Source organism: Perca flavescens, chromosome 18 (assembly GCF_004354835.1).
Source record: "Perca flavescens isolate YP-PL-M2 chromosome 18, PFLA_1.0, whole genome shotgun sequence".
NCBI classification, from domain to species: domain Eukaryota; kingdom Metazoa; phylum Chordata; class Actinopteri; order Perciformes; family Percidae; genus Perca; species Perca flavescens.
Window position 1 is genome coordinate 9,777,692 of NC_041348.1, and position 26,203 is coordinate 9,803,894.

At 40.4% G+C, this 26,203-nt stretch overlaps 1 protein-coding gene and 11 non-coding genes across 15 annotated transcripts; 6 read left to right on the plus strand and 6 right to left on the minus strand.

Annotated features, from left to right (window-relative positions):
* Positions 1-1,140: 1,140 nt before the first annotated feature.
* trnav-cac (transfer RNA valine (anticodon CAC)) lies at positions 1,141-1,213 on the minus strand. Its single transcript has one exon. It is a non-coding gene; the product is annotated as a tRNA-Val (tRNA).
* A 259-nt stretch (positions 1,214-1,472) lies between these two features.
* Positions 1,473-1,544, plus strand: trnad-guc (transfer RNA aspartic acid (anticodon GUC)). The gene has a single exon. It is a non-coding gene; the product is annotated as a tRNA-Asp (tRNA).
* A 1,927-nt stretch (positions 1,545-3,471) lies between these two features.
* trnav-cac (transfer RNA valine (anticodon CAC)) lies at positions 3,472-3,544 on the minus strand. Its single transcript has one exon. It is a non-coding gene; the product is annotated as a tRNA-Val (tRNA).
* A 262-nt stretch (positions 3,545-3,806) lies between these two features.
* On the plus strand, positions 3,807-3,879 carry trnad-guc (transfer RNA aspartic acid (anticodon GUC)). Its single transcript has one exon. It is a non-coding gene; the product is annotated as a tRNA-Asp (tRNA).
* A 1,642-nt stretch (positions 3,880-5,521) lies between these two features.
* trnad-guc (transfer RNA aspartic acid (anticodon GUC)) lies at positions 5,522-5,592 on the plus strand. The gene has a single exon. It is a non-coding gene; the product is annotated as a tRNA-Asp (tRNA).
* Positions 5,593-7,531: 1,939 nt separating this feature from the next.
* Positions 7,532-7,604, minus strand: trnav-cac (transfer RNA valine (anticodon CAC)). The gene has a single exon. It is a non-coding gene; the product is annotated as a tRNA-Val (tRNA).
* Positions 7,605-9,238: 1,634 nt separating this feature from the next.
* On the minus strand, positions 9,239-9,311 carry trnav-cac (transfer RNA valine (anticodon CAC)). The gene has a single exon. It is a non-coding gene; the product is annotated as a tRNA-Val (tRNA).
* Positions 9,312-10,958: 1,647 nt separating this feature from the next.
* trnav-cac (transfer RNA valine (anticodon CAC)) lies at positions 10,959-11,031 on the minus strand. The gene has a single exon. It is a non-coding gene; the product is annotated as a tRNA-Val (tRNA).
* A 357-nt stretch (positions 11,032-11,388) lies between these two features.
* On the plus strand, positions 11,389-24,963 carry LOC114573001 (uncharacterized). 4 transcript variants are annotated; one of them, XM_028604859.1, is made up of 12 exons: positions 11,389-11,431; positions 11,954-12,049; positions 13,682-13,761; positions 14,290-14,385; positions 19,966-20,071; positions 20,979-21,705; positions 21,789-21,860; positions 21,954-21,998; positions 22,483-22,563; positions 22,639-22,835; positions 24,041-24,204; positions 24,465-24,963. In XM_028604859.1, the coding sequence occupies exons 6-12, from the start codon at positions 20,985-20,987 to the stop codon at positions 24,475-24,477; spliced, it is 1,293 nt and encodes a 430-aa protein (XP_028460660.1). In that variant the 5' UTR covers positions 11,389-11,431; positions 11,954-12,049; positions 13,682-13,761; positions 14,290-14,385; positions 19,966-20,071; positions 20,979-20,984; the 3' UTR covers positions 24,478-24,963. The 4 variants fall into 4 exon arrangements, with proteins under 4 accessions (XP_028460660.1, XP_028460662.1, XP_028460663.1 ...); XM_028604861.1 differs by lacking the exon at positions 19,966-20,071; XM_028604862.1 differs by lacking the exon at positions 24,465-24,963 and having other exon boundaries at positions 23,999-24,065.
* Positions 13,220-13,292, minus strand: trnav-cac (transfer RNA valine (anticodon CAC)). The gene has a single exon. It is a non-coding gene; the product is annotated as a tRNA-Val (tRNA).
* Positions 13,552-13,623, plus strand: trnad-guc (transfer RNA aspartic acid (anticodon GUC)). Its single transcript has one exon. It is a non-coding gene; the product is annotated as a tRNA-Asp (tRNA).
* Positions 24,964-26,083: 1,120 nt separating the features above from the next.
* On the plus strand, positions 26,084-26,156 carry trnav-cac (transfer RNA valine (anticodon CAC)). The gene has a single exon. It is a non-coding gene; the product is annotated as a tRNA-Val (tRNA).
* The last annotated feature ends 47 nt before the right edge of the window (positions 26,157-26,203 follow it).

A 26,203-nucleotide genomic window follows, 5' to 3' on the forward strand; every position in this document is an offset into this window, starting at 1 on the left:
CATTGAGAGTAAAAGAATTACATAAACATTTCAATATTTTTCATTGTAATATGCTCAATTATGTTAGTCAAATGCTGTTAATAATTTGGAGAAAAAACAACAAGGGCGAAAAGTAAGCCCAAGGATTTATTTTCTTGGACCAACCATGAGGTGGAACTGCTACTGAAAGGCATGCAAGCTAACCGATAAGACTGACTGACGTAGGTGTCTGCATTCGCTTCCAAAGTTCTCAGTTTCTGCCTGTACAGACTACAACGCCAACCCTGCAAGATTCAAACTTAAACGGATTGATCGACGTTTCCAAATGTCTTTGTGTAAGGGGGCGGAAATGCCCGAGTAGTGTGGATACAAGGCCTAAACATAGCAATAAATATGCGTTTTTAAGGAAAACACTATTAAAGTGGATATAGTCCAAGAAAGACAACAGTTTTACAGCAGCATTGAGCATGTTCCTGCTATCAAAGAGAGCTTTACAGTGACGATATGATCACTTACCTCAGGATCCAGGAACATAGGAAGGAAGCAGGAACGTAAGAAGGATCCAGGAACGTCAAACAACAACAATTTGACGGCAAAGAGGTTGAGGCTCACGAAAGGTAAGAGCAATGAGGCTAAGAACAACAATGAGAGTAAAAGAATTACATAAACATTTAAAATAAAATTATTAAAATGTGCTCAATTATGTTATTCAAATACTGATAATAATTTGGAGAAAGAACAACAATGGCTAAAAGTAAGCCCAGGGATTTATTTGCTTGGACCAACAATGAGGTGGAACTGCTACTGAAAGGCATGCGAGCTTACCTAACCGACAAGACTGAATGACGTGGGTGTCTGCATTCGTTTCCAAAGTTCTCTTTTTTCTGCCCGTACAGACTACAACGCAACCCTTGCTGTGGCTGACGATTTGACCGAATCATTTGATTTCATTACTCAGTGTAATAAAATAGAAAAAAATAAACTTTCCCCCCAGTTTCCAAGCTGAGCCATTTTGTGTGTCAGGCCAACACGATGACTGGTGCACTATGGAAACTTAAGGTAGGCCTGGCCACGATTTCAAGACAGGAACAGTTTTCCATGCAGGTTATTGAGATTTTACATCAGCAGAGTTTGATTGTGCAAAGTAAACTCAAACAAACTTGTTTCCGCCCAGTTTCGAGCTGGGGACCTTTCGCGTGTGAGGCAAACGTGATAACCACTACACTACGGAAACCGATGAAAAGCTGTTTTTCACATGTTCGTCGGGAAATGCAACATTTATATTTTACTTACAATGTTCAAAATGCCGTTTGACATGTCTATTTTTGACACATAGATATGTTAAACAGGATTCAGTCACAGCTGCTCTGTCATGGACATGAGTGACAGTCAATATATAGTAAACCTAAATGTTTCCACATGTATTCACTGTCGCCTAGATGCTGTTATAGCGCCACCTAGCGAGTGACGTGCCACATCCAGTGTTTGGGCGTTCCTCGTTAGTATAGTGGACAGTATCTCTGCCTGTCACGCAGAAGACCGGGGTTCGATTCCCTGACGGGGAGAACGTTTTACCTGTTAATTATTTACCAATGACGATATGATCACCTACCTCCGGATCCAGGAACGTAGGAAGGAAGCAGGAACGTATGACGGATCCAGGAACGTCAAACAATGAGGCGAAGAGGTTGAGGCTCACGAAAGGTAAGAGCAATGAGGCTAAGAACAACATTGAGAGTAAAAGAATTACATAAACATTTCAATATTTTATTTTTCATTGTAATATGCTCAATTATGTTAGTCAAATGCTGTTAATAATTTGGAGAAAGAACAACAAGGGCGAAAAGTAAGCCCAAGGATTTATTTTCTTGGACCAACCATGAGGTGGAACTGCTACTGAAAGGCATGCAAGCTAACCGATAAGACTGACTGACGTAGGTGTCTGCATTCGCTTCCAAAGTTCTCAGTTTCTGCCTGTACAGACTACAACGCAACCCTGCAAGATTCAAACTTAAACGGATTGATCGACGTTTCCAAATGTCTTTGTGTAAGGGTCGCGGAAATGCCCGAGTAGTGTGGATACAAGGCCTAAACATAGCAATAAATATGCGTTTTTAAGGAAAACACTATTAAAGTGGATATAGTCCAAGAAAGACAACAGTTTTACAGCAGCATTGAGCATGTTCCTGCTATCAAAGAGAGCTTTACAGTGACGATATGATCACTTACCTCAGGATCCAGGAACATAGGAAGGAAGCAGGAACGTAAGAAGGATCCAGGAACGTCAAACAACAACAATTTGACGGCAAAGAGGTTGAGGCTCACGAAAGGTAAGAGCAATGAGGCTAAGAACAACGAGAGTAAAAGAATTACATAAACATTTCATTATTTTTCATTGTAATATGCTCAATTATGTTAGTCAAATGCTGTTAATAATTTGGAGAAAGAACAACAAGGGCGAAAAGTAAGCCCAAGGATTTATTTTCTTGGACCAACCATGAGGTGGAACTGCTACTGAAAGGCATGCAAGCTAACCGATAAGACTGACTGACGTAGGTGTCTGCATTCGCTTCCAAAGTTCTCAGTTTCTGCCTGTACAGACTACAACGCAACCCTGCAAGATTCAAACTTAAACGGATTGATCGACGTTTCCAAATGTCTTTGTGTAAGGGTCGCGGAAATGCCCGAGTAGTGTGGATACAAGGCCTAAACATAGCAATAAATATGCGTTTTTAAGGAAAACACTATTAAAGTGGATATAGTCCAAGAAAGACAACAGTTTTTACAGCAGCATTGAGCATGTTCCTGCTATCAAAGAGAGCTTTACAGTGACGATATGATCACTTACCTCAGGATCCAGGAACATAGGAAGGAAGCAGGAACGTAAGAAGGATCCAGGAACGTCAAACAACAACAATTTGACGGCAAAGAGGTTGAGGCTCACGAAAGGTAAGAGCAATGAGGCTAAGAACAACAATGAGAGTAAAAGAATTACATAAACATTTAAAATAAAATTATTAAAATGTGCTCAATTATGTTATTCAAATACTGATAATAATTTGGAGAAAGAACAACAATGGCTAAAAGTAAGCCCAGGGATTTATTTGCTTGGACCAACAATGAGGTGGAACTGCTACTGAAAGGCATGCGAGCTTACCTAACCGACAAGACTGAATAGCGTGGGTGTCTGCATTCGTTTCCAAAGTTCTCTTTTTCTGCCCGTACAGACTACAACGCAACCCTTGCTGTGGCTGACGATTTGACCGAATCATTTGATTTCATTACTCAGTGTAATAAAATAAAAAAAAAAAATAAACTTTCCCCCCAGTTTCCAAGCTGAGCCATTTTGTGTGTCAGGCCAACACGATGACTGGTGCACTATGGACTTCGGTAGGCCTGGCCACGATTTCAAGACAGGAACAGTTTTCCATGCAGGTTATTGAGATTTTACATCAGCAGAGTTTGATTGTGCAAAGTAAACTCAAACAAACTTGTTTCCGCCCAGTTTCGAGCTGGGGACCTTTCGCGTGTGAGGCAAACGTGATAACCACTACACCACGGAAACCGATGAAAAGCTGTTTTTCACATGTTCGCCGGGAAATGCAACATTTATATTTTACTTACAATGTTCAAAATGCCGTTTGACATGTCTATTTTTTGACACATAGATATGTTAAACAGGATTCAGTCACAGCTGCTCTGTCATGGACATGAGTGACAGTCAATATATAGTAAACCTAAATGTTTCCACATGTATTCACTGTCGCCTAGATGCTGTAATATACGCCACCTAGCGAGTGGACGTGCCACATCCAGTGTTTGGGCGTTCCTCGTTAGTATAGTGGACAGTATCTCTGCCTGTCACGCAGAAGACCGGGGTTCGATTTCCCTGACGGGGAGAACGTTTTACCTGTTAATTATTTACCAATGACGATATGATCACCTACCTCCGGATCCAGGAACGTAGGAAGGAAGCAGGAACGTATGACGGATCCAGGAACGTCAAACAATGAGGCGAAGAGGTTGAGGCTCACGAAAGGTAAAACAATGAGGCTAAGAACAACATTGAGAGTAAAAGAATTACATAAACATTTCAATATTTTTCATTGTAATATGCTCAATTATGTTAGTCAAATGCTGTTAATAATTTGGAGAAAAAGAACAACAAAGGGCGAAAAAGTAAGCCCAAGGATTTATTTTCTTGGACCAACCATGAGGTGGAACTGCTACTGAAAGGCATGCAAGCTAACCGATAAGACTGACTGACGTAGGTGTCTGCATTCGCTTCAAAAGTTCTCAGTTTCTGCCTGTACAGACTACAACGCAACCCTGCAAGATTCAAACTTAAACGGATTGATCGACGTTTCCAAATGTCTTTGTGTAAGGGGTCGCGGAAATGCCCGAGTAGTGTGGATACAAGGCCTAAACATAGCAATAAATATGCGTTTTTAAGGAAAACACTATTAAAGTGGATATAGTCCAAGAAAGACAACAGTTTTACAGCAGCATTGAGCATGTTCCTGCTATCAAAGAGAGCTTTACAGTGACGATATGATCACTTACCTCAGGATCCAGGAACATAGGAAGGAAGCAGGAACGTAAGAAGGATCCAGGAACGTCAAACAACAACAATTTGACGGCAAAGAGGTTGAGGCTCACGAAAGGTAAGAGCAATGAGGCTAAGAACAACAATGAGAGTAAAAGAATTACATAAACATTTAAAATAAAATTATTAAAATGTGCTCAATTATGTTATTCAAATACTGATAATAATTTGGAGAAAGAACAACAATGGCTAAAAAGTAAGCCCAGGGATTTATTTGCTTGGACCAACAATGAGGTGGAACTGCTACTGAAAGGCATGCGAGCTTACCTAACCGACAAGACTGAATAGCGTGGGTGTCTGCATTCGTTTCCAAAGTTCTCTTTTTCTGCCCTGTACAGACTACAACGCAACCCTTGCTGTGGCTGACGATTTGACCGAATCATTTGATTTCATTACTCAGTGTAATAAAATAAAAAAAAATAAACTTTCCCCCAGTTTCCAAGCTGAGCCATTTTGTGTGTCAGGCCAACACGATGACTGGTGCACTATGGAAACTTCGGTAGGCCTGGCCACGATTTCAAGACAGGAACAGTTTTCCATGCAGGTTATTGAGATTTTACATCAGCAGAGTTTGATTGTGCAAAGTAAACTCAAACAAACTTGTTTCCGCCCAGTTTCGAGCTGGGGACCTTTCGCGTGTGAGGCAAACGTGATAACCACTACACACGGAAACCGATGAAAGCTGTTTTTCACATGTTCGTCGGGAAATGCAACATTTATATTTTACTTACAATGTTCAAAATGCCGTTTGACATGTCTATTTTTGACACATAGATATGTTAAACAGGATTCAGTCACAGCTGCTCTGTCATGGACATGAGTGACAGTCAATATATAGTAAACCTAAATGTTTCCACATGTATTCACTGTCGCCTAGATGCAATATGATAAGCGCCACCTAGCCTAAGTGACGTGCCACATCCAGTGTTTGGGCGTTCCTCGTTAGTATAGTGGACAGTATCTCTGCCTGTCACGCAGAAGACCGGGTTCGATTCCCTGACGGGGAGAACGTTTTACCTGTTAATTATTTACCAATGACGATATGATCACCTACCTCCGGATCCAGGAACGTAGGAAGGAAGCAGGAGGAACGTATGACGGATCCAGGAACGTCAAACAATGAGGATATAGAAGAGGTTGAGGCTCACGAAAGGTAAGAGCAATGAGGCTAAGAACAACATTGAGAGTAAAAGAATTACATAAACATTTCAATATTTTTCATTGTAATATGCTCAATTATGTTAGTCAAATGCTGTTAATAATTTGGAGAAAAAAGAACAACAAGGGCTAAAAAGTAAGCCCAAGGATTTATTTTCTTGGACCAACCATGAGGTGGAACTGCTACTGAAAGGCATGCAAGCTAACCGATAAGACTGACTGACGTAGGTGTCTGCATTCGCTTCCAAAGTTCTCAGTTTCTGCCTGTACAGACTACAACGCAACCCTGCAAGATTCAAACTTAAACGGATTGATCGACGTTTCCAAATGTCTTTTGTGTAAGGGTCGCGGAAATGCCCGAGTAGTGTGGATACAAGGCCTAAACATAGCAATAAATATGCGTCTTTAAGGAAAACACTATTAAAGTGGATATAGTCCAAGAAAGACAACAGTTTTACAGCAGCATTGAGCATGTTCCTGCTATCAAAGAGAGCTTTACAGTGACGATATGATCACTTACCTCAGGATCCAGGAACATAGGAAGGAAGCAGGAACGTAAGAAGGATCCAGGAACGATCAAACAACAACAATTTGACGGCAAAGAGGTTGAGGCTCACGAAAGGTAAGAGCAATGAGGCTAAGAACAACAATGAGAGTAAAAGAATTACATAAACATTTCAATATTTTTCATTGTAATATGCTCAATTATGTTAGTCAAATGCTGTTAATAATTTGGAAAAGAACAACAAGGGAAAAAAAGTAAGCCCAAGGATTTATTTTCTTGGACCAACCATGAGGTGGAACTGCTACTGAAAGGCATGCAAGCTAACCGATAAGACTGACTGACGTAGGTGTCTGCATTCGCTTCCAAAGTTCTCAGTTTCTGCCTGTACAGACTACAACGCAACCCTGCAAGATTCAAACTTAAACGGATTGATCGACGTTTCCAAATGTCTTTGTGTAAGGGTCGCGGAAATGCCCGAGTAGTGTGGATACAAGGCCTAAACATAGCAATAAATATGCGTTTTTTAAGGAAAACACTATTAAAGTGGATATAGTCCAAGAAAGACAACAGTTTTACAGCAGCATTGAGCATGTTCCTGCTATCAAAGAGAGCTTTACAGTGACGATATGATCACTTACCTCAGGATCCAGGAACATAGGAAGGAAGCAGGAACGTATGACGGATCCAGGAACGTCAAACAACAACAATTTTTGCAAAGAGGTTGAGGCTCACGAAAAGGTAAGAGCAATGAGGCTAAGAACAACAATGAGAGTAAAAGAATTACATAAACATTTAAAATAAAATTATTAAAATGTGCTCAATTATGTTATTCAAATACTGATAATAATTTGGAGAAAAGAACAACAATGGCTAAAAAGTAAGCCCAGGGATTTATTTGCTTGGACCAACAATGAGGTGGAACTGCTACTGAAAGGCATGCGAGCTTACCTAACCGACAAGACTGAATGGCGTGGGTGTCTGCATTCGTTTCCAAAGTTCTCTTTTTTTCTGCCCGTACACAGACTACAACGCAACCCTTGCTGTGGCTGACGATTTGACCGAATCATTTGATTTCATTACTCAGTGTAATAAAATAAAAAAATAAACTTTCCCCCAGTTTCCAAGCTGAGCCATTTTGTGTGTCAGGCCAACACGATGACTGGTGCACTATGGAAACTTCGGTAGGCCTGGCCACGATTTCAAGACAGGAACAGTTTTCCATGCAGGTTATTGAGATTTTACATCAGCAGAGTTTGATTGTGCAAAGTAAACTCAAACAAACTTGTTTCCGCCCAGTTTCGAGCTGGGGACCTTTCGCGTGTGAGGCAAACGTGATAACCACTACACTACGGAAACCGATGAAAAGCTGTTTTTCACATGTTCGTCGGGAAATGCAACATTTATATTTTACTTACAATGTTCAAAATGCCGTTTGACATGTCTATTTTTGACACATAGATATGTTAAACAGGATTCAGTCACAGCTGCTCTGTCATGGACATGAGTGACAGTCAATATAAGTAAACCTAAATGTTTCCACATGTATTCACTGTCGCCTAGATGCTGTAATAGCGCCACCTACCGAGTGACGTGCCACATCCAGTGTTTGGGCGTTCCTCGTTAGTATAGTGGACAGTATCTCTGCCTGTCACGCAGAAGACCGGGGTTCGTTTCCTGACGGGGAGAACGTTTTACCTGTTAATTATTTACCAATGACGATATGATCACCTACCTCCGGATCCAGGAACGTAGGAAGGAAGCAGGAACGTATGACGGATCCAGGAACGTCAAACAATGAGGCGAAGAGGTTGAGGCTCACGAAAGGTAAGAGCAATGAGGCTAAGAACAACATTGAGAGTAAAAAAGAATTACATAAACATTTCAATATTTTTCATTGTAATATGCTCAATTATGTTAGTCAAATGCTGTTAATAATTTGGAAAAAAGAACAACAAGGGCGAAAAAGTAAGCCCAAGGATTTATTTTCTTGGACCAACCATGAGGTGGAACTGCTACTGAAGGCATGCAAGCTAACCGATAAGACTGACTGACGTAGGTGTCTGCATTCGCTTCCAAAGTTCTCAGTTTCTGCCTGTACAGACTACAACGCAACCCTGCAAGATTCAAACTTAAACGGATTGATCGACGTTTCCAAATGTCTTTGTGTAAGGGTCGCGGAAATGCCCGAGTAGTGTGGATACAAGGCCTAAACATAGCAATAAATATGTTTTTAAGGAAAACACTATTAAAGTGGATATAGTCCAAGAAAGACAACAGTTTTACAGCAGCATTGAGCATGTTCCTGCTATCAAAGAGAGCTTTACAGTGACGATATGATCACTTACCTCAGGATCCAGGAACATAGGAAGGAAGCAGGAACGTAAGAAGGATCCAGGAACGTCAAACAACAACAATTTGACGGCAAAGAGGTTGAGGCTCACGAAAGGTAAGAGCAATGAGGCTAAGAACAACAATGAGAGTAAAAGAATTACATAAACATTTAAAATAAAATTATTAAAAAATGTGCTCAATTATGTTATTCAAATACTGATAATAATTTGGAGAAAGAACAACAATGGCTAAAAGTAAGCCCAGGGATTTATTTGCTTGGACCAACAATGAGGTGGAACTGCTACTGAAAGGCATGCGAGCTTACCTAACCGACAAGACTGAATGGCGTGGGTGTCTGCATTCGTTTCCAAAGTTCTCTTTTTCTGCCCGTACAGACTACAACGCAACCCTTGCTGTGGCTGACGATTTGACCGAATCATTTGATTTCATTACTCAGTGTAATAAAATAAAAAAAAATAAACTTTCCCCCCAGTTTCCAAGCTGAGCCATTTTGTGTGTCAGGCCAACACGATGACTGGTGCACTATGGAAACTTCGGTAGGCCTGGCCACGATTTCAAGACAGGAACAGTTTTCCATGCAGGTTATTGAGATTTTACATCAGCAGAGTTTGATTGTGCAAAGTAAACTCAAACAAACTTGTTTCCGCCCAGTTTTCAGCTGGGGACCTTTCGCGTGTGAGGCAAACGTGATAACCACTACACTACGGAAACCGATGAAAAGCTGTTTTTCACATGTTCGTCCGGGAAATGCAACATTTATATTTTACTTACAATGTTCAAAATGCCGTTTTGACATGTCTATTTTTGACACATAGATATGTTAAACAGGATTCAGTCACAGCTGCTCTGTCATGGACATGAGTGACAGTCAATATATAGTAAACCTAAATGTTTCCACATGTATTCACTGTCGCCTAGATGCTGTAATAGCGCCACCTAGCGAGTGACGTGCCACATCCAGTGTTTGGGCATTCCTCGTTAGTATAGTGGACAGTATATCTCTGCCTCACGCAGAAGACGGGGGTTCGATTCCCTGACGGGAGAACGTTTTACCTGTTAATTATTTACCAATGACGATATGATCACGATATGATACCTACCCGGATCCAGGAACGTAGGAAGGAAGCAGGAACGTATGACGGATCCAGGAACGTCAAACAATGAGGCGAAGAGGTTGAGGCTCACGAAAGGTAAGAGCAATGAGGCTAAGAACAACATTGAGAGTAAAAGAATTACATAAACATTTCAATATTTTTCATTGTAATATGCTCAATTATGTTAGTCAAATGCTGTTAATAATTTGGAGAAAAGAACAACAAGGGCAAAAAGTAAGCCCAAGGATTTATTTTCTTGGACCAACCATGAGGTGGAACTGCTACTGAAAGGCATGCAAGCTAACCGATAAGACTGACTGACGTAGGTGTCTGCATTCGCTTCCAAAGTTCTCAGTTTCTGCCTGTACAGACTACAACGCAACCCTGCAAGATTCAAACTTAAACGGATTGATCGACGTTTCCAAATGTCTTTGTGTAAGGGTCGCGGAAATGCCCGAGTAGTGTGGATACAAGGCCTAAACATAGCAATAAATATGCGTTTTTAAGGAAAACACTATTAAAGTGGATATAGTCCAAGAAAGACAACAGTTTTACAGCAGCATTGAGCATGTTCCTGCTATCAAAGAGAGCTTTACAGTGACGATATGATCACTTACCTCAGGATCCAGGAACATAGGAAGGAAGCAGGAACGTAAGAAGGATCCAGGAACGTCAAACAACAACAATTTGACGGCAAAGAGGTTGAGGCTCACGAAAGGTAAGAGCAATGAGGCTAAGAACAACAATGAGAGTAAAAGAATTACATAAACATTTAAAATAAAATTATTAAAATGTGCTCAATTATGTTATTCAAATACTGATAATAATTTGGAGAAAGAACAACAATGGCAAAAAAAAAGTAAGCCCAGGGATTTATTTGCTTGGACCAACAATGAGGTGGAACTGCTACTGAAAGGCATGCAAGCTTACCTAACCGACAAGACTGAATAGCGTGGGTGTCTGCATTCGTTTCCAAAGTTCTCTTTTTCTGCCTGTACAGACTACAACGCAACCCTTGCTGTGGCTGACGATTTGACGAATCATTTGATTTCATTACTCAGTGTAATAAAATAAAAAAAAAATAAACTTTCCCCCAGTTTCCAAGCTGAGCCATTTTGTGTGTCAGGCCAACACGATGACTGGTGCACTATGGAAACTTCCGGTAGGCCTGGCCACGATTTCAAGACAGGAACAGTTTTCCATGCAGGTTATTGAGATTTTACATCAGCAGAGTTTGATTGTGCAAAGTAAACTCAAACAAACTTGTTTCCGCCCAGTTTCGAGCTGGGGACCTTTCGCGTGTGAGGCAAACGTGATAACCACTACACTACGGAAACCGATGAAAAGCTGTTTTTCACATGTTCGTCGGGAAATGCAACATTTATATTTTACTTACAATGTTCAAAATGCCGTTTGACATGTCTATTTTTGACACATAGATATGTTAAACAGGATTCAGTCACAGCTGCTCTGTCATGGACATGAGTGACAGTCAATATATAGTAAACCTAAATGTTTCCAAACATGACGTGCCACATCCAGTGTTTGGGCGTTCCTCGTTAGTATAGTGGACAGTATCTCTGCCTGAGGACGGGAGAACGTTTTACCTGTTAATTATTTACCAATGACGATATGATCACCTACCTCCGGATCCAGGAACGTAGGAAGGAAGCAGGAACGTATGACGGATCCAGGGAACGTCAAACAATGAGGCGAAGAGGTTGAGGCTCACGAAAGGTAAAACAATGAGGCTAAGAACAACATTGAGTAAAAGAATTACATAAACATTTCAATATTTTTCATTGTAATATGCTCAATTATGTTAGTCAAATGCTGTTAATAATTTGGAGAAAGAACAACAAGGGCGAAAAGTAAGCCCAAGGATTTATTTTCTTGGACCAACCATGAGGTGGAACTGCTACTGAAAGGCATGCAAGCTAACCGATAAGACTGACTGACGTAGGTGTCTGCATTCGCTTCCAAAGTTCTCAGTTTCTGCCTGTACAGACTACAACGCAACCCTGCAAGATTCAAACTTAAACGGATTGATCGACGTTTCCAAATGTCTTTGTGTAAGGGTCGCGGAAATGCCCGAGTAGTGTGGATACAAGGCCTAAACATAGCAATAAATATGCGTTTTTAAGGAAAACACTATTAAAGTGGATATAGTCCAAGAAAGACAACAGTTTTACAGCAGCATTGAGCATGTTCCTGCTATCAAAGAGAGCTTTACAGTGACGATATGATCACTTACCTCAGGATCCAGGAACATAGGAAGGAAGCAGGAACGTAAGAAGGATCCAGGAACGTCAAACAACAACAATTTGACGGCAAAGAGGTTGAGGCTCACGAAAGGTAAGAGCAATGAGGCTAAGAACAACAATGAGAGTAAAAGAATTACATAAACATTTCAATATTTTTCATTGTAATATGCTCAATTATGTTAGTCAAATGCTGTTAATAATTTGGAGAAAGAACAACAAGGGCGAAAAGTAAGCCCAAGGATTTATTTTCTTGGACCAACCATGAGGTGGAACTGCTACTGAAAGGCATGCAAGCTAACCGATAAGACTGACTGACGTAGGTGTCTGCATTCGCTTCCAAAGTTCTCAGTTTCTGCCTGTACAGACTACAACGCAACCCTGCAAGATTCAAACTTAAACGGATTGATCGACGTTTCCAAATGTCTTTGTGTAAGGGTCGCGGAAATGCCCGAGTAGTGTGGATACAAGGCCTAAACATAGCAATAAATATGCGTTTTTAAGGAAAACACTATTAAAGTGGATATAGTCCAAGAAAGACAACAGTTTTACAGCAGCATTGAGCATGTTCCTGCTATCAAAGAGAGCTTTACAGTGACGATATGATCACTTACCTCAGGATCCAGGAACATAGGAAGGAAGCAGGAACGTAAGAAGGATCCAGGAACGTCAAACAACAACAATTTGACGGCAAAGAGGTTGAGGCTCACGAAAAAGGTAAGAGCAATGAGGCTAAGAACAACAATGAGAGTAAAAGAATTACATAAACATTTAAAATAAAATTATTAAAATGTGCTCAATTATGTTATTCAAATACTGATAATAATTTGGAGAAAAAGAACAACAATGGCTAAAAAGTAAGCCCAGGGATTTATTTGCTTGGACCAACAATGAGGTGGAACTGCTACTGAAAGGCATGCGAGCTTACCTAACCGACAAGACTGAATAGCGTGGGTGTCTGCATTCGTTTCCAAAGTTCTCTTTTTCTGCCCGTACAGACTACAACGCAACCCTTGCTGTGGCTGACGATTTGACCGAATCATTTGATTTCATTACTCAGTGTAATAAAATAGAAAAAAAAATAAACTTTCCCCCCAGTTTCCAAGCTGAGCCATTTTGTGTGTCAGGCCAACACGATGACTGGTGCACTATGGAAACTTCGGTAGGCCTGGCCACGATTTCAAGACAGGAACAGTTTTCCATGCAGGTTATTGAGATTTTACATCAGCAGAGTTTGATTGTGCAAAGTAAACTCAAACAAACTTGTTTCCGCCCAGTTTCGAGCTGGGGACCTTTCGCGTGTGAGGCAAACGTGATAACCACTACACTACGGAAACCGATGAAAAGCTGTTTTTCACATGTTCGTCGGGAAATGCAACATTTATATTTTACTTACAATGTTCAAAATGCCGTTTGACATGTCTATTTTTGACACATAGATATGTTAAACAGGATTCAGTCACAGCTGCTCTGTCATGGACATGAGTGACAGTCAATATATAGTAAACCTAAATGTTTCCACATGTATTCACTGTCGCCTAGATGCTGTAATAGCGCCACCTAGCGAGTGACGTGCCACATCCAGTGTTTGGGCGTTCCTCGTTAGTATAGTGGACAGTATCTCTGCCTGTCACGCAGAAGACCGGGGTTCGATTCCCTGACGGGGGAACGTTTTACCTGTTAATTATTTACCAATGACGATATGATCACCTACCTCCGGATCCAGGAACGTAGGAAGGAAGCAGGAACGTATGACGGATCCAGGAACGTCAAACAATGAGGCGAAGAGGTTGAGGCTCACGAAAGGTAAGAGCAATGAGGCTAAGAACAACATTGAGAGTAAAAGAATTACATAAACATTTCAATATTTTTCATTGTAATATGCTCAATTATGTTAGTCAAATGCTGTTAATAATTTGGAGAAAAGAACAACAAAGGGCGAAAAAGTAAGCCCAAGGATTTATTTTCTTGGACCAACCATGAGGTGGAACTGCTACTGAAAGGCATGCAAGCTAACCGATAAGACTGACTGACGTAGGTGTCTGCATTCGCTTCCAAAGTTCTCAGTTTCTGCCTGTACAGACTACAACGCAACCCTGCAAGATTCAAACTTAAACGGATTGATCGACGTTTCCAAATGTCTTTGTGTAAGGGTCGCGGAAATGCCCGAGTAGTGTGGATACAAGGCCTAAACATAGCAATAAATATGCGTTTTTAAGGAAAACACTATTAAAGTGGATATAGTCCAAGAAAGACAACAGTTTTACAGCAGCATTGAGCATGTTCCTGCTATCAAAGAGAGCTTTACAGTGACGATATGATCACTTACCTCAGGATCCAGGAACATAGGAAGGAAGCAGGAACGTAAGAAGGATCCAGGAACGTCAAACAACAACAATTTGACGGCAAAGAGGTTGAGGCTCACGAAAGGTAAGAGCAATGAGGCTAAGAACAACAATGAGAGTAAAAGAATTACATAAACATTTAAAATAAAATTATTAAAATGTGCTCAATTATGTTATTCAAATACTGATAATAATTTAATTAAGCCCAGGGAGACCAACAAAGAACAACAATGGCCACCCTCCAGATAAAATGATCATCACTAAGCATCCTTGAAAAATACTGTAGGCAAGCTTTATTTGTCAATGAGTCCAGTGTTCTTTAAAAATTCCAACACTCTGTGATGAGGATCTCTAAGGATAAAAACTGCCCATCTTGCCACAACTTTTTAACATGTTTTTTAATCATTGACTTAGCCTCTGATTTTGATATTTTACACTGAATAGATACATTTGTCGCTTTCAAAGCCTGTTTAGCAAACTTGTCTGCCAACTCATTACCAACCATGCCTACATGAGCCGGAACCCAAATAAACTTTACATCGTCCCACAATTTTGAATACTATGCAGCAACGTCAATATCTCACATACAATATCAGACCTTTCACATGAGTTACCTGATTTAAAATTTTCTAAGGCTGACAACGAGTCTGAGCATATAGCTACTCTTATCGGTTTACTTTGCTCTACCCACTGCAAGGCCATCACAATAGCTATCAACTCTGCTGAAAACACTGATAAATGATCCGAAACTCTTGCAGAAAACTTAATATCAAACTCTGGTATCACATATGCAATTGCCACTTTCCCTGTATCTGGTTGCTTTGACCCATCAGTAAAAATTTGCACATACCCATAATAGTTATCCACATACCTCATAGCCATTTGTCCACTATCCCCTTATAGTTTTTTATCTTTTCATGCAAAGTTATATCAGCATCTGGAACCGGTAGCAGCCACGGTGGATGCGGTGGATAGACTACAGATGGACCAAATTCAAAATGTTCTACAGCCGCTTGCTTTACCTTTTCATGTATACTTGCACTAAACGTCTCTCTTTTACTTTTTGCCTGCTCCCATGTTGATATGAGGACACTTTTAGTTGGAAGGTCTTCCACATGTCCTTTTAGATGAACAAAATATGATAGTGACATTTGCAGTCGTCTCAAATCAAATGGCATTTCCCCTACTTCAACCTGGAGCGCTGATATAGGGAGGTTCTCATTGCTCCTGAACATATCCGGAGGGCTGAACCCTGAATAACATCAAGCTTCTTTAATTCAGATTTTGCAGCAGACCCATAAGCCACGCACCCGAAATCAACAATGGATCTAATTAATCCCACATAAAATCTTTTCATTGAAGTCATATCTGCTCCCCACTCCTTATTGCACAAGCATCTAATTATATTAATTACTTTTTACACTTGCTAACTACCTTTTCCACATGATTATGCCAGGTAAGCTTGGAATCAAAAAGCATACCTAAAAATCTCACACATTTTACTCTTTCTAAATCTCTACCATACAATTTCAACGTAAACCTTTCTTCAATTTTTTTTTTTTTTTTAAACGAGAAAAACACTACCTTGGTTTTCTCAACAGAGAACCTGAATCCCCATTTCCCAGCCCATTCTTCTACACAGTCGATAGCATTCTGCAATTTTCTAACAATGAATTGAACATTTTTACCCCTTTTTCAGAGAGCGCCATCATCTGCAAACAATGATTTTCCTATATCATAATCAAGTGTATCATATATATCATTTATCATAATAGAGAACAAAATTGGTGAGATAACACTTCCTTGGGGTACACCATTTTCCACAAAAACACAATCAGAGAAGCTACTATTTATCCTCACCTGAATTTGCCTATTGCTCAAAAAAATCCTTAATCCAGCAATACATTTTCCGTCTATTCCAAGCCTTCGGATTTTAATTAACACACCATCCTTCCAAAGCATATCATACGCTTTTTCCATATCAAAAAATATAGCAGCTACTACTTCTTTACATACTTGGGCCTTTCTTATATCACTCTCCAATTTAATAACCGGATCCATAATTGATCTTCCTTTCCTGAAGCCGCTTTGGAACAGCGTTATCAAATTTCGAGACTCAACAAAAAAAGTCAGTCTCTCCACAATCATTCTCTCCATTATCTTACCTAGGTGGGATGACAAAGCAATTGGTCTATAGTTAGAAGTCATAGTAGGATCTTTCCCTGGCTTTCTAATTGGAATAATAACAGCCATCTTCCAGCTCTTTGGAATTTTTCCTTGTTCCCATACTTTATTGATTAACTCCAGTATAGTATGAAGAGCTTCGTTACCGAGATGCTTCAACATTGCATAACTTATTCGATCTTTTCCCGTAGCTGTTACCTTCGCCTTGCTCACAGCCTTCTTTAGTTCACCTAGCGAAAAACTCGCATTCAAACTATCATCTCGATCCTCTACATTTTCTAAAAGATATTGGTACTGTCTTTTTGTTGCCTCTCTTTTATGTCTTTCATCTTCAGTTAAGTTAAAACTACTATGAACATTTTCTATATCTTTGACCATTAATGCTGCTTTATCTCCATCCTCCACTGCCATAGTCTCACCATTCTTAAGGACTGGATAACTCCAAGATTGCCGCACCCCACTCATTTTTTTAACAACTCTCCACACATCATTTAAAGAGGTTTGACGTCCTATAGTATTACAATACTTTATCCAGTAATTCTTTTTTACTTTCCTAATTACTTTCCTCACCTTAGCCTGCTCTCTTTTATAATCCATATACTTTTGAAAGCTTAAACTATTTTTAAACTCTTTAAACGCTTTATTCCTACTGCTTATTGCTTGAGTGCAGTCACTTGTCCACCATGGTACCAATTTCCGCCTCGTACTTCCCGGCCTCGACTCGGCAATAGAAGCTCTTGCAGCTTCCACCATAGCTACACTAATATTTTCTGCAAATTCATCTACATCATCTATCACCTCAACCTGACCCATATTCCTATCACTTAAAACTGTAAACATTATCCAATCAGCTTTATTAAAATTCCATCTTTCAGAGAAACTCTGATTTACATTGCAGCTAATATTACCCATCCTACATAAAATCGGATAATGGTCACTTCCAATCGTTGTCGCACTAGAAACTTCCCATATTATTTGATCTGCAAGGGACTGAGAAACCAAAGTCAGATCCAATACAGACTGCACGTTCACCCCAATACGAGTAGGTGACCCATCATTTAAACAAACCAACCCTTTCCTATCCATAAGTTCTTCTAAAACCAAACCATTATGATCCGTTCTATCCCCTCCCCACAGAGAACTATGTGCGTTAAAATCTCCTAACCATATTACTTTGCCACTTTCTTGCCCTTCAACCTGCTCCAGTGCATCAATATCAAGTCTTTTACAGGGATTATAAAAATTTACAATATTTAAACTACCATTATCACACCAAACCTCAGTAACTAAATACTCTAAGCCTTCACCTTTACCTAAAACTCTGTAGGGAACCCCCACCTTAATAAAAGTAGCACAACCACCCCCACTACTATCGATCCTATCACTTCTTTCACACACATAACCATTTAAAACAAAATTTAGATGAGGTTTCAGCCATGTCTCAACAATGCAAATAATCTCAGGTTTAATCTCTAGTTCAGAGATAAACCTCTTGAGCTCTTGCCCATTTGCCACCAAACTTCTAGCATTCCACTGAAGAAAATAAATGTTTTTTTTTTTTTTTTTTTTTTTTTCCTTCTCTTTTCCCTCCTTTTCTTCCTTTTAAGTCTTAGCTTGTAAAATCAGCGTAGGCAACTGTAAGACAGGCTGTGATAGGGATGTTGGTATCCCAGATTTATCTCTGTGCTGGAGTTCTTCATAAATGCTCTCCCACGTAATGTCTTTGATACCCAGATACCTATTTGCACTTTTAACCACAATAGCGGTCTTCTCAGACCTGTGTCTTGCTTGCGACGTACAATTTATAACTTCCGCAATAAAGCACAGAAACTCTTTCTTCTTAACAATCAGGAATTCCTCATCAACAACTGCGGCTTTAGCAGCTCTTGCTGTCTGTCTCACTAGAACTGGCTCAGCTTGAAATCTCTTAGCTGCCTCAGCATAAGACAACCTTCCTTCAGTCCTCATATGCTGGATTTCAACTGCTCTTTTTCTGGTTTCACACTCCCTGTACCCAACACTATGCGCTCCCCCACAATTAACACATTTCTCTTGCACCCCAGTTCCACATGTACCATAGACATGCTCCGCCACAGCGTCCACATGTTTGAGTGCCTTTGCAATAAGCAGCTATGTGACCATATTTCTGGCATTTAAAACACCTCAACGGAGGGGGCACATACATCCTTACATTGAAGTTCATATATCCGACAGTGACATACTTAGGCAGCTCTTCCCCTTGAAACTCCACTAATACTGAAAGACTATCAACCTTCTCTCCAGACCTCCACATTTTAAGCCTCTTCAGGCTAGTCGCACGTCCTCCTTCAATGCTATCCTTTAGCTTTCCCAAATCCTCTTTTATAGGAATACCATAGATAACTCCCCTACACACCACTCCTGCTGCCATTTTTTCCTTCACCTCAAGAACTTCTTTTTTGCAAACATTCTTCAGTTTTAAGGCTTTCAATTGCTGGCCCTCGTCTTTACATACTATCATCAAATCACCATCAAACTGAACTCTAGCTCTGACTATCTCACCCACCTTCTCGCGCAAAAACTTAGTGAGAGCCACAGGCCCCACTGACTTAATATCATGACCCTCTTTGAACTTTACCAGCACTTTCGGTCCTTCCTGATCTACTTTCTGCCTCACCACTCGCTCATTCACGTCGTCTGACTCGCTAAGCCCCCTCTTCATTTGAGGACGACGTTCATCTTCGTCCATACTATCTTCACTCGCCATCAATGGTCTCCCAACCCTGCCACAGTGTGATCATACACAATTTTCTTAAAGCAAATTTGAATCCACTGAGCGTTTGAAAAAAGAATTTCTAGCCTCGAAACGTGCTCGAGGCGTTCCGTCCACCTACAACCAACTTGCGCACTCTGGAACTGCTACTGAAAGGCATGCGAGCTTACCTAACCGACAAGACTGAATGACGTGGGTGTCTGCATTCGTTTCCAAAGTTCTCTTTTTCTGCCCGTACAGACTACAACGCAACCCTTGCTGTGGCTGACGATTTGACCGAATCATTTGATTTCATTACTCAGTGTAATAAAATAGAAAAAAAATAAACTTTCCCCCCAGTTTCCAAGCTGAGCCATTTTGTGTGTCAGGCCAACACGATGACTAGTGCACTATGGAAACTTCGGTAGGCCTGGCCACGATTTCAAGACAGGAACAGTTTTCCATGCAGGTTATTGAGATTTTACATCAGCGGAGTTTGATTGTGCAAAGTAAACTCAAACAAACTTGTTTCCGCCCAGTTTCGAGCTGGGGACCTGCCTCCGCGCTCCCGCCGTGAATAGTAGGGCTTAATTCTCTTAACTTTTACCATTCATTCTCTATGGTAAGTCTTAAACTACGGCTGTCATATATTTGTGGCCACAAGCTGGATTTCGGGGGCGCTGTTTCCCCCTGTGGATAGAGTTAAGGAGAGACTCTTTTTTTTCTTTTTTTTTCCTTGTTTCCTCACAGTGACAGACGTCGCATCATAGACACAGATAAAGTGCACGGAATTTTTGTCGATATACGGTGTTTTTTCAACTGTTCTGTCGTCTTACAAGTTGTCAACTTATCAAACGTAAGTATTAAATTAACGTGTCTCCGTTGTATATATGGGCAAACTGTTGTTATACACTGTTAGTTGTTTTAGGATTGATTGACAGGTTCAAACTGTTGTTTACTTAGCTAAGGTAACGTTAACGTTAGCTAACAATAACGTCAGTACATTCATGTTTTTCATGTAACGTTATGTACATGTCAGCGTTTTTAACGTAACGTTTACTTGTAATGATGTTACGTTGCACATCTCTCTTAACTTGTAATGATGTTACGTTGCACATGTCTCTTACAGACATTGCTATTGTGCTTTCTTTGACTCTTTCATAGTGTTTATTTATTTACAAACCATTAAACACAGAGGTACTGTTAATATGTTGCTGCTACATACGTGTTTCAGAATATTTTCAATGGCTAAATACTACAATATGTCTAAAATGGGGATAAATTGATAATAGGTTAAACACAGACACTTTGTTCTATCTATCTGTCTATCTAGTTATCTCTATGTCTGTCTAGCTGTTACCTAGTCATTAAAAAGGCTGATTTATGTTAACATGAATAACTGTTTATAGTATGACTGTCTTTTTAATTATTACTATATAATATGGATACTATTTAGCTACAGTCGTGTTTCAGGCAATTCTTGTGTATATTTTCAATAAAATAATACAGTTTATGTCTAAGATGGGGTTCATTTGCTATGGCAAACAGCATATAGAATTATTGTTAATAGATTAATATGTGAATAATACATTTTGATCTATCTATCTATCTATCTATCTATCTATCTATCTATCTATCTATCTGTGCTGTTACTTAGTCATTACAAATGCTGATTGATGTTAAAATAAATAACTGTTTATGTAACAGTATGACTATATTTTGATTATTACTATATAATATACACTGTGTTTTGCTGTGCACAGGAGATAATGAAGAAGACAACCAACTACTTTCCCGGAAAGACTATGGTGTCTTTCAGGAAGGGTCCATCAGGTCATCTGCGGCAGGATCCCTCTGACGAGGCCATGCGGATCAAAAAGAACCCTTCTCTTGAGGACAAGTCTCCCCCTCAGAGACATGACCTTGTGAAGACCAATGCTCTCACTGTGGTCTTTGAGCGGGGAGGGGATGTGTCTGACCGACTGGAGGTGATGGGGGAGTATGTGCTGCAGTTTGGCAAGTACAAGGGTAAATTGTTTAGGTGGCTCCTGGAAAATGATGTTGGCTACACCATCTACCTGATGAAAAAGGTAGAGGAGGAGGAGAGAGATGGGACCTTCAACCCTCAGGGACACAACAAGGACAGCCTGCTGTCATTTCTGGACTATGCCAGGAGCTTCCAGGAAATTAGGGACCTCAGGGAGTATCTAGCTTCCAGGCTGCCTGCGCCACCAGTGGCATCAGAGGGTGACAATACTGTCGGCTTTGGAGCCAGGGCAAAGGACACCTGGAGGCAGATCTGGGAGAGCAGGGCAGACGGATATGCTGCCTTCATCGTAGGAGTAAAGTGCATCAAAAACAGCAAGATGTACAACCTGCAGCAGTACATCCTCAAGCAGCAGAGGGCTGAGTCTGGGGAGTCCTGTCCACCACCTGCAGGAGTCTCCACTACATCAGCTGCCCCTACACCGCCTACATCTAGCATTCTAGGTCAGTACACAAAAATATGCAAATACAGATGTTTAGTATTTTATGACCTGACACACAATAATTGTTATTGTTTAATCTTCTAGCGATGGAGGAAGACGAGGAGTTGGAGAGGGGGATGCTGAATCTGTCTCCCTGTAAATTTGCCACTGAACTAAGTAGGTGGAGATAGTTTAATTAACAGTGTTTTTTAAACTCTTACTGTTTACGATAGTACTGTAGTCTAATCTAGTAGTCACCTGTGCTTTCAGGACCAGCAGCATTCTCCAGAGCCCCGGCTGTGTCTCCACCAACAGGTTTTTCTCCATCGGTGTAGAGGGAGGATTCTGTTCTCAGCAGAATCCTCCTGCTATTACTGTTCTCCTTCAACTAGTTTGTTATTTTGGCCATGTTCAGGCCTGTTCTGATGCTTGTGTTCTCTTACTTTCCCACTAACCTAAGGAATTAACAGGTCAGCGAAGATGGTAAGTGTTTTCTTTTTTTTTTGCATGCTTTTTCTCAGGCTGTCATTCAAGGATTTGGCATTTTCTTTTTGCCATGCCACATCTTTGAATGACAGGCAGTGTGCTTACTATATATTCATATTGTTTCTGTGCTTTACCTGTTTTCTTAAAAGCATTGTGTTTTGTCATTGCAAATAAATAGCAATTCAGAATTTAAGTTTTTTTTAGTTTTCAGTCTGTACTCACAGTTTGTTAGAGAGACAACAGGTAAAGACACATTCTGAAGCATGAACAGACTTGACTGTGGGAGGAAAATGACACTGAATTGTTTTTACAGCACACAGGACGGAGCCAACAGCGACGGTTTCCAGACCTGCTGAGCCTGATGACTCCTCTGGGATTGTTGCTTCTGTGAAAGGTTATTATTTGTTTTGTCTTACTTTAAACCATCATGAATGCCCTGAATGTTTTTGTGACCAAAATCTTCTTACAGCCAGGCTGAAGGCCCCGCTGCCAGCCCCTTCTACCTCCTCAGCTCAGATGATATGTGGACTTCAGCATGTGGAGCCAGGCTGTCGTCATGTTGTGTTAAATTGTGACAAGCACAGGGTACAGCCCAACATCCCAGCTGCTGTAGCTATGGAGACCAAGGATCACTGCCCTGCTGCTTTGGTGGCCACAGACTCTCAGGTAATCCAGATTACAGTTTTTCTCAATCTCTTTGGCACATTTACTGAACCAAATTTACAATTGTCAAAACTCTAAGTACAACTCTCACACCACATGGCACATTCAGCATTCCAATAATCTATGTGACCTATAAAAGGTGATTACTCAATCAAAATAATGAAATCCTGTTTTAAATGTAAATAATTCCATCAATGAATAACTAAGTGGCATCAAAACAATCATTATTAATTATTGCTTGGACCAACACAGTCAAAATGCAAAAGACATCCTGTCTAATGACAGTGTAATCTGAAAGTGTGATAGTTGCCCACTATGGAATATTGTCCGAAGTCTAACATTTTATATTGAGGCAGCTGAATACTATTGATGTCAACAAAAACATTTTTAACAGAACATGTATCTTGTCATTGTGTGTACATACCAGCCATAGGAAATATACATAAAGAAAGCTTGTACAGAAAAAAAGATATACAAAAGCAAAACTATTAGGAACTGCTGTACAGTGCAGGTAAAAAGAAAAGAGGCTGCACTCTCCACCCAGCCTGTCATGCTCAGGCCATGGTTGATTAAAGTGTAATTGTTGCCCTTATCTCATTTGATCTTTCACTGGGCCGTCGCCTTTCCCCACACTCTAATGCCCTTTCCTCACCCCCTAAGCACCCCACACTCTAATGCCCTTTCCTCACCCCCTCAGCACCCCACACTCTAATGCCCTTTCCTCACCCCCTAAGCACCCCACACTCTAATGCCCTTTCCTCACCCCCCACCCCACACTCTAATGCCCTTTCCTCATCCCCTCAGCACCCCACACTCACCTAATGCCCTTTCTCACCCCCTAAGCACCCCACACTCTAATGCCCTTTCTTCTTACATAGGGAGGCTGTTGCCCCAGTCTGTCTCCTGCATGCTCCATATTCTGCTCAGTCTGACACTTGCAGTGTTAATGTGTTTAAAATTGTGAGGAAATTGAATTGTTCCTCATTTAGCTTACAACTTTTTAAAAAATGTCACATATCTATTATGTATCTTATGTGTGACAGGTTATTGTGATTGTTGGTTGCTCTATTTAGCATGTAGGGATTTACACAGTGAACATGTGTATAATTGCATTTGAGAGTAATATGACCCAATAGCAAATGAATGCAAACTATTTTGATCTGTAGACTTAAACTGACTAAATCACTATATGTGATGCTGTATTGCAGGAGACCAGTGAAGATCCAGTTGGAGTGGTGCTGATCACACAGCTGGAGGGGTCTTTCAGCAGGGCTCCGGTCCCAGCGGTCCCAGCACACAGCTGCTACCAGAGGCAGTCTTTCATGGATACAGGTCATTCAAATGACCTACCTACCATCCTCCTACAGACCAGGTAATGGTCAGACTTAATAGGCTTAATAAGGTTGCATTAGTTATCAGTTACCCTATGCAAAATGTCAAGACTATGGGGGAATATAATATATAATAAATGTAGCAAATTGAACTGTTTTTTTAACTGAATTTATTTCAAATAACTCTTCACACAATCCACAAAAAATTTTTGATGCATGTTTTGTCCGAGTTTGGTAAGAAACTATATAATAAATATATGCTCCTGCCATTCTCAACCCTCCACCTGTTGCTCCGCACTAGGAGGAGTCTCTGAGCCGGTCTACAGTGGAGCGGATTGGGTCAGACATCCTGGTTAAACAACAACAACAACAAGAACATCATCATCATCATCATCAAGCAGCAGCAGCAGCAGAAAAAGATGACCAGGAACTGTTTAGCCTACAGTCAGCTGAAGTTGTAGATGGAGTCAGAGGAGAGGGCGAACAGGAAGTCAGCAGTGCAGCTTCCAACAGGTCGCCTGTGGAGGTTCAGGTCATCAACCCCTAAAGCCCTCAGATACTGTACATGACAGCTTCCCCGGGGTACCAGGGATATACATCTACTGCCCCTCCAGAGTGTTCTCCCCCTACAAGGCACAGGGCATGGGGAAGGAGATGACCTGGGGGGAGTTCAAACTGTCGGACTTCTATGAGGCTGAGAGACACAAAGATTCAAAGAGAAGACAGACAAATGGACTGCTAACCCACCAGACGACAAATATATCCTCTCACACGCACACACACGCACACACTCACGCACACAAGACACACCACTGTGCATTGTCAGGACTGTTTCTTCTGTTTTCATAGCCAAGCAATTATGATCTTTAGTTTAATTTAACTGTATTCACCTTCACTGGATGTCTGGTCTGATTCATCATCATCATCATCATCATCATCCTCACATAGTCTCTCAGCACCTTTACATACACTCTCGTGTGCCCTCCACGTGTGTAAATGTGTAATATTTTAATAATAAATTATTCCGTAAATGTATACCCATATTTAGTTGTTAATTTGTTTTATATATAACATTTGAATTATATAAATAAGCAATGTGTCAATGTCAGTTTTTATTTTGTGTTTAAGAATGATGTTGTTCTTTATGAAATATCTTGGGAGCATTACTATGACTTATTGATATTTGATATTTGATTGAGGAAGTAAAAGTGATAGAAAATGAAATAAAATTATACGTATAAATATATACATTGCTTTGGAATTTTGTATCATTATATGGTAGTATACTATTCAATTCAACTTTTACCACTAGCAGCATGTAAAAGTATTATTGTCATGACCTTAAAATCACAAGGTCTTATCATATTGTTGCCACATAATTTTTCAGAAACATATTGAATTAAATTTAACATTAAATGGTTAAAAACTTTATATATAATTGTTTTGTGTAATACAGACATGCTGTAGCATAATATTCTGAACTAAATACAGGACAATGTTTTTGGGTAAGGGGGGATTCGAACCCTGTTCTTTTGGAGAGGCTTCCGGTCAGGAAAAAATCTTTTTTTTCTTTTTTTCTTTTTTACGAGAAAGTCTTCTACACCTATACGCGACTGGCCCCCGCGTGACAGGCAGAGATACTGTCCACTATACTAACGAGGAACGCCCAAACACTGGATGTGGCACGTCACTCGCTAGGTGGCGCTATTACAGCATCTAGGCGACAGTGAATACATGTGGAAACATTTAGGTTTACTATATATTGACTGTCACTCATGTCCATGACAGAGCAGCTGTGACTGAATCCTGTTTAACATATCTATGTGTCAAAAATAGACATGTCAAACGGCATTTTGAACATTGTAAGTAAAATATAAATGTTGCATTTCCGACGAACATGTGAAAAACAGCTTTTCATCGGTTTCCGTAGTGTAGTGGTTATCACGTTTGCCTCACACGCGAAAGGTCCCCAGCTCGAAACTGGGCGGAAACAAGTTTGTTTGAGTTTACTTTGCACAATCAAACTCTGCTGATGTAAAA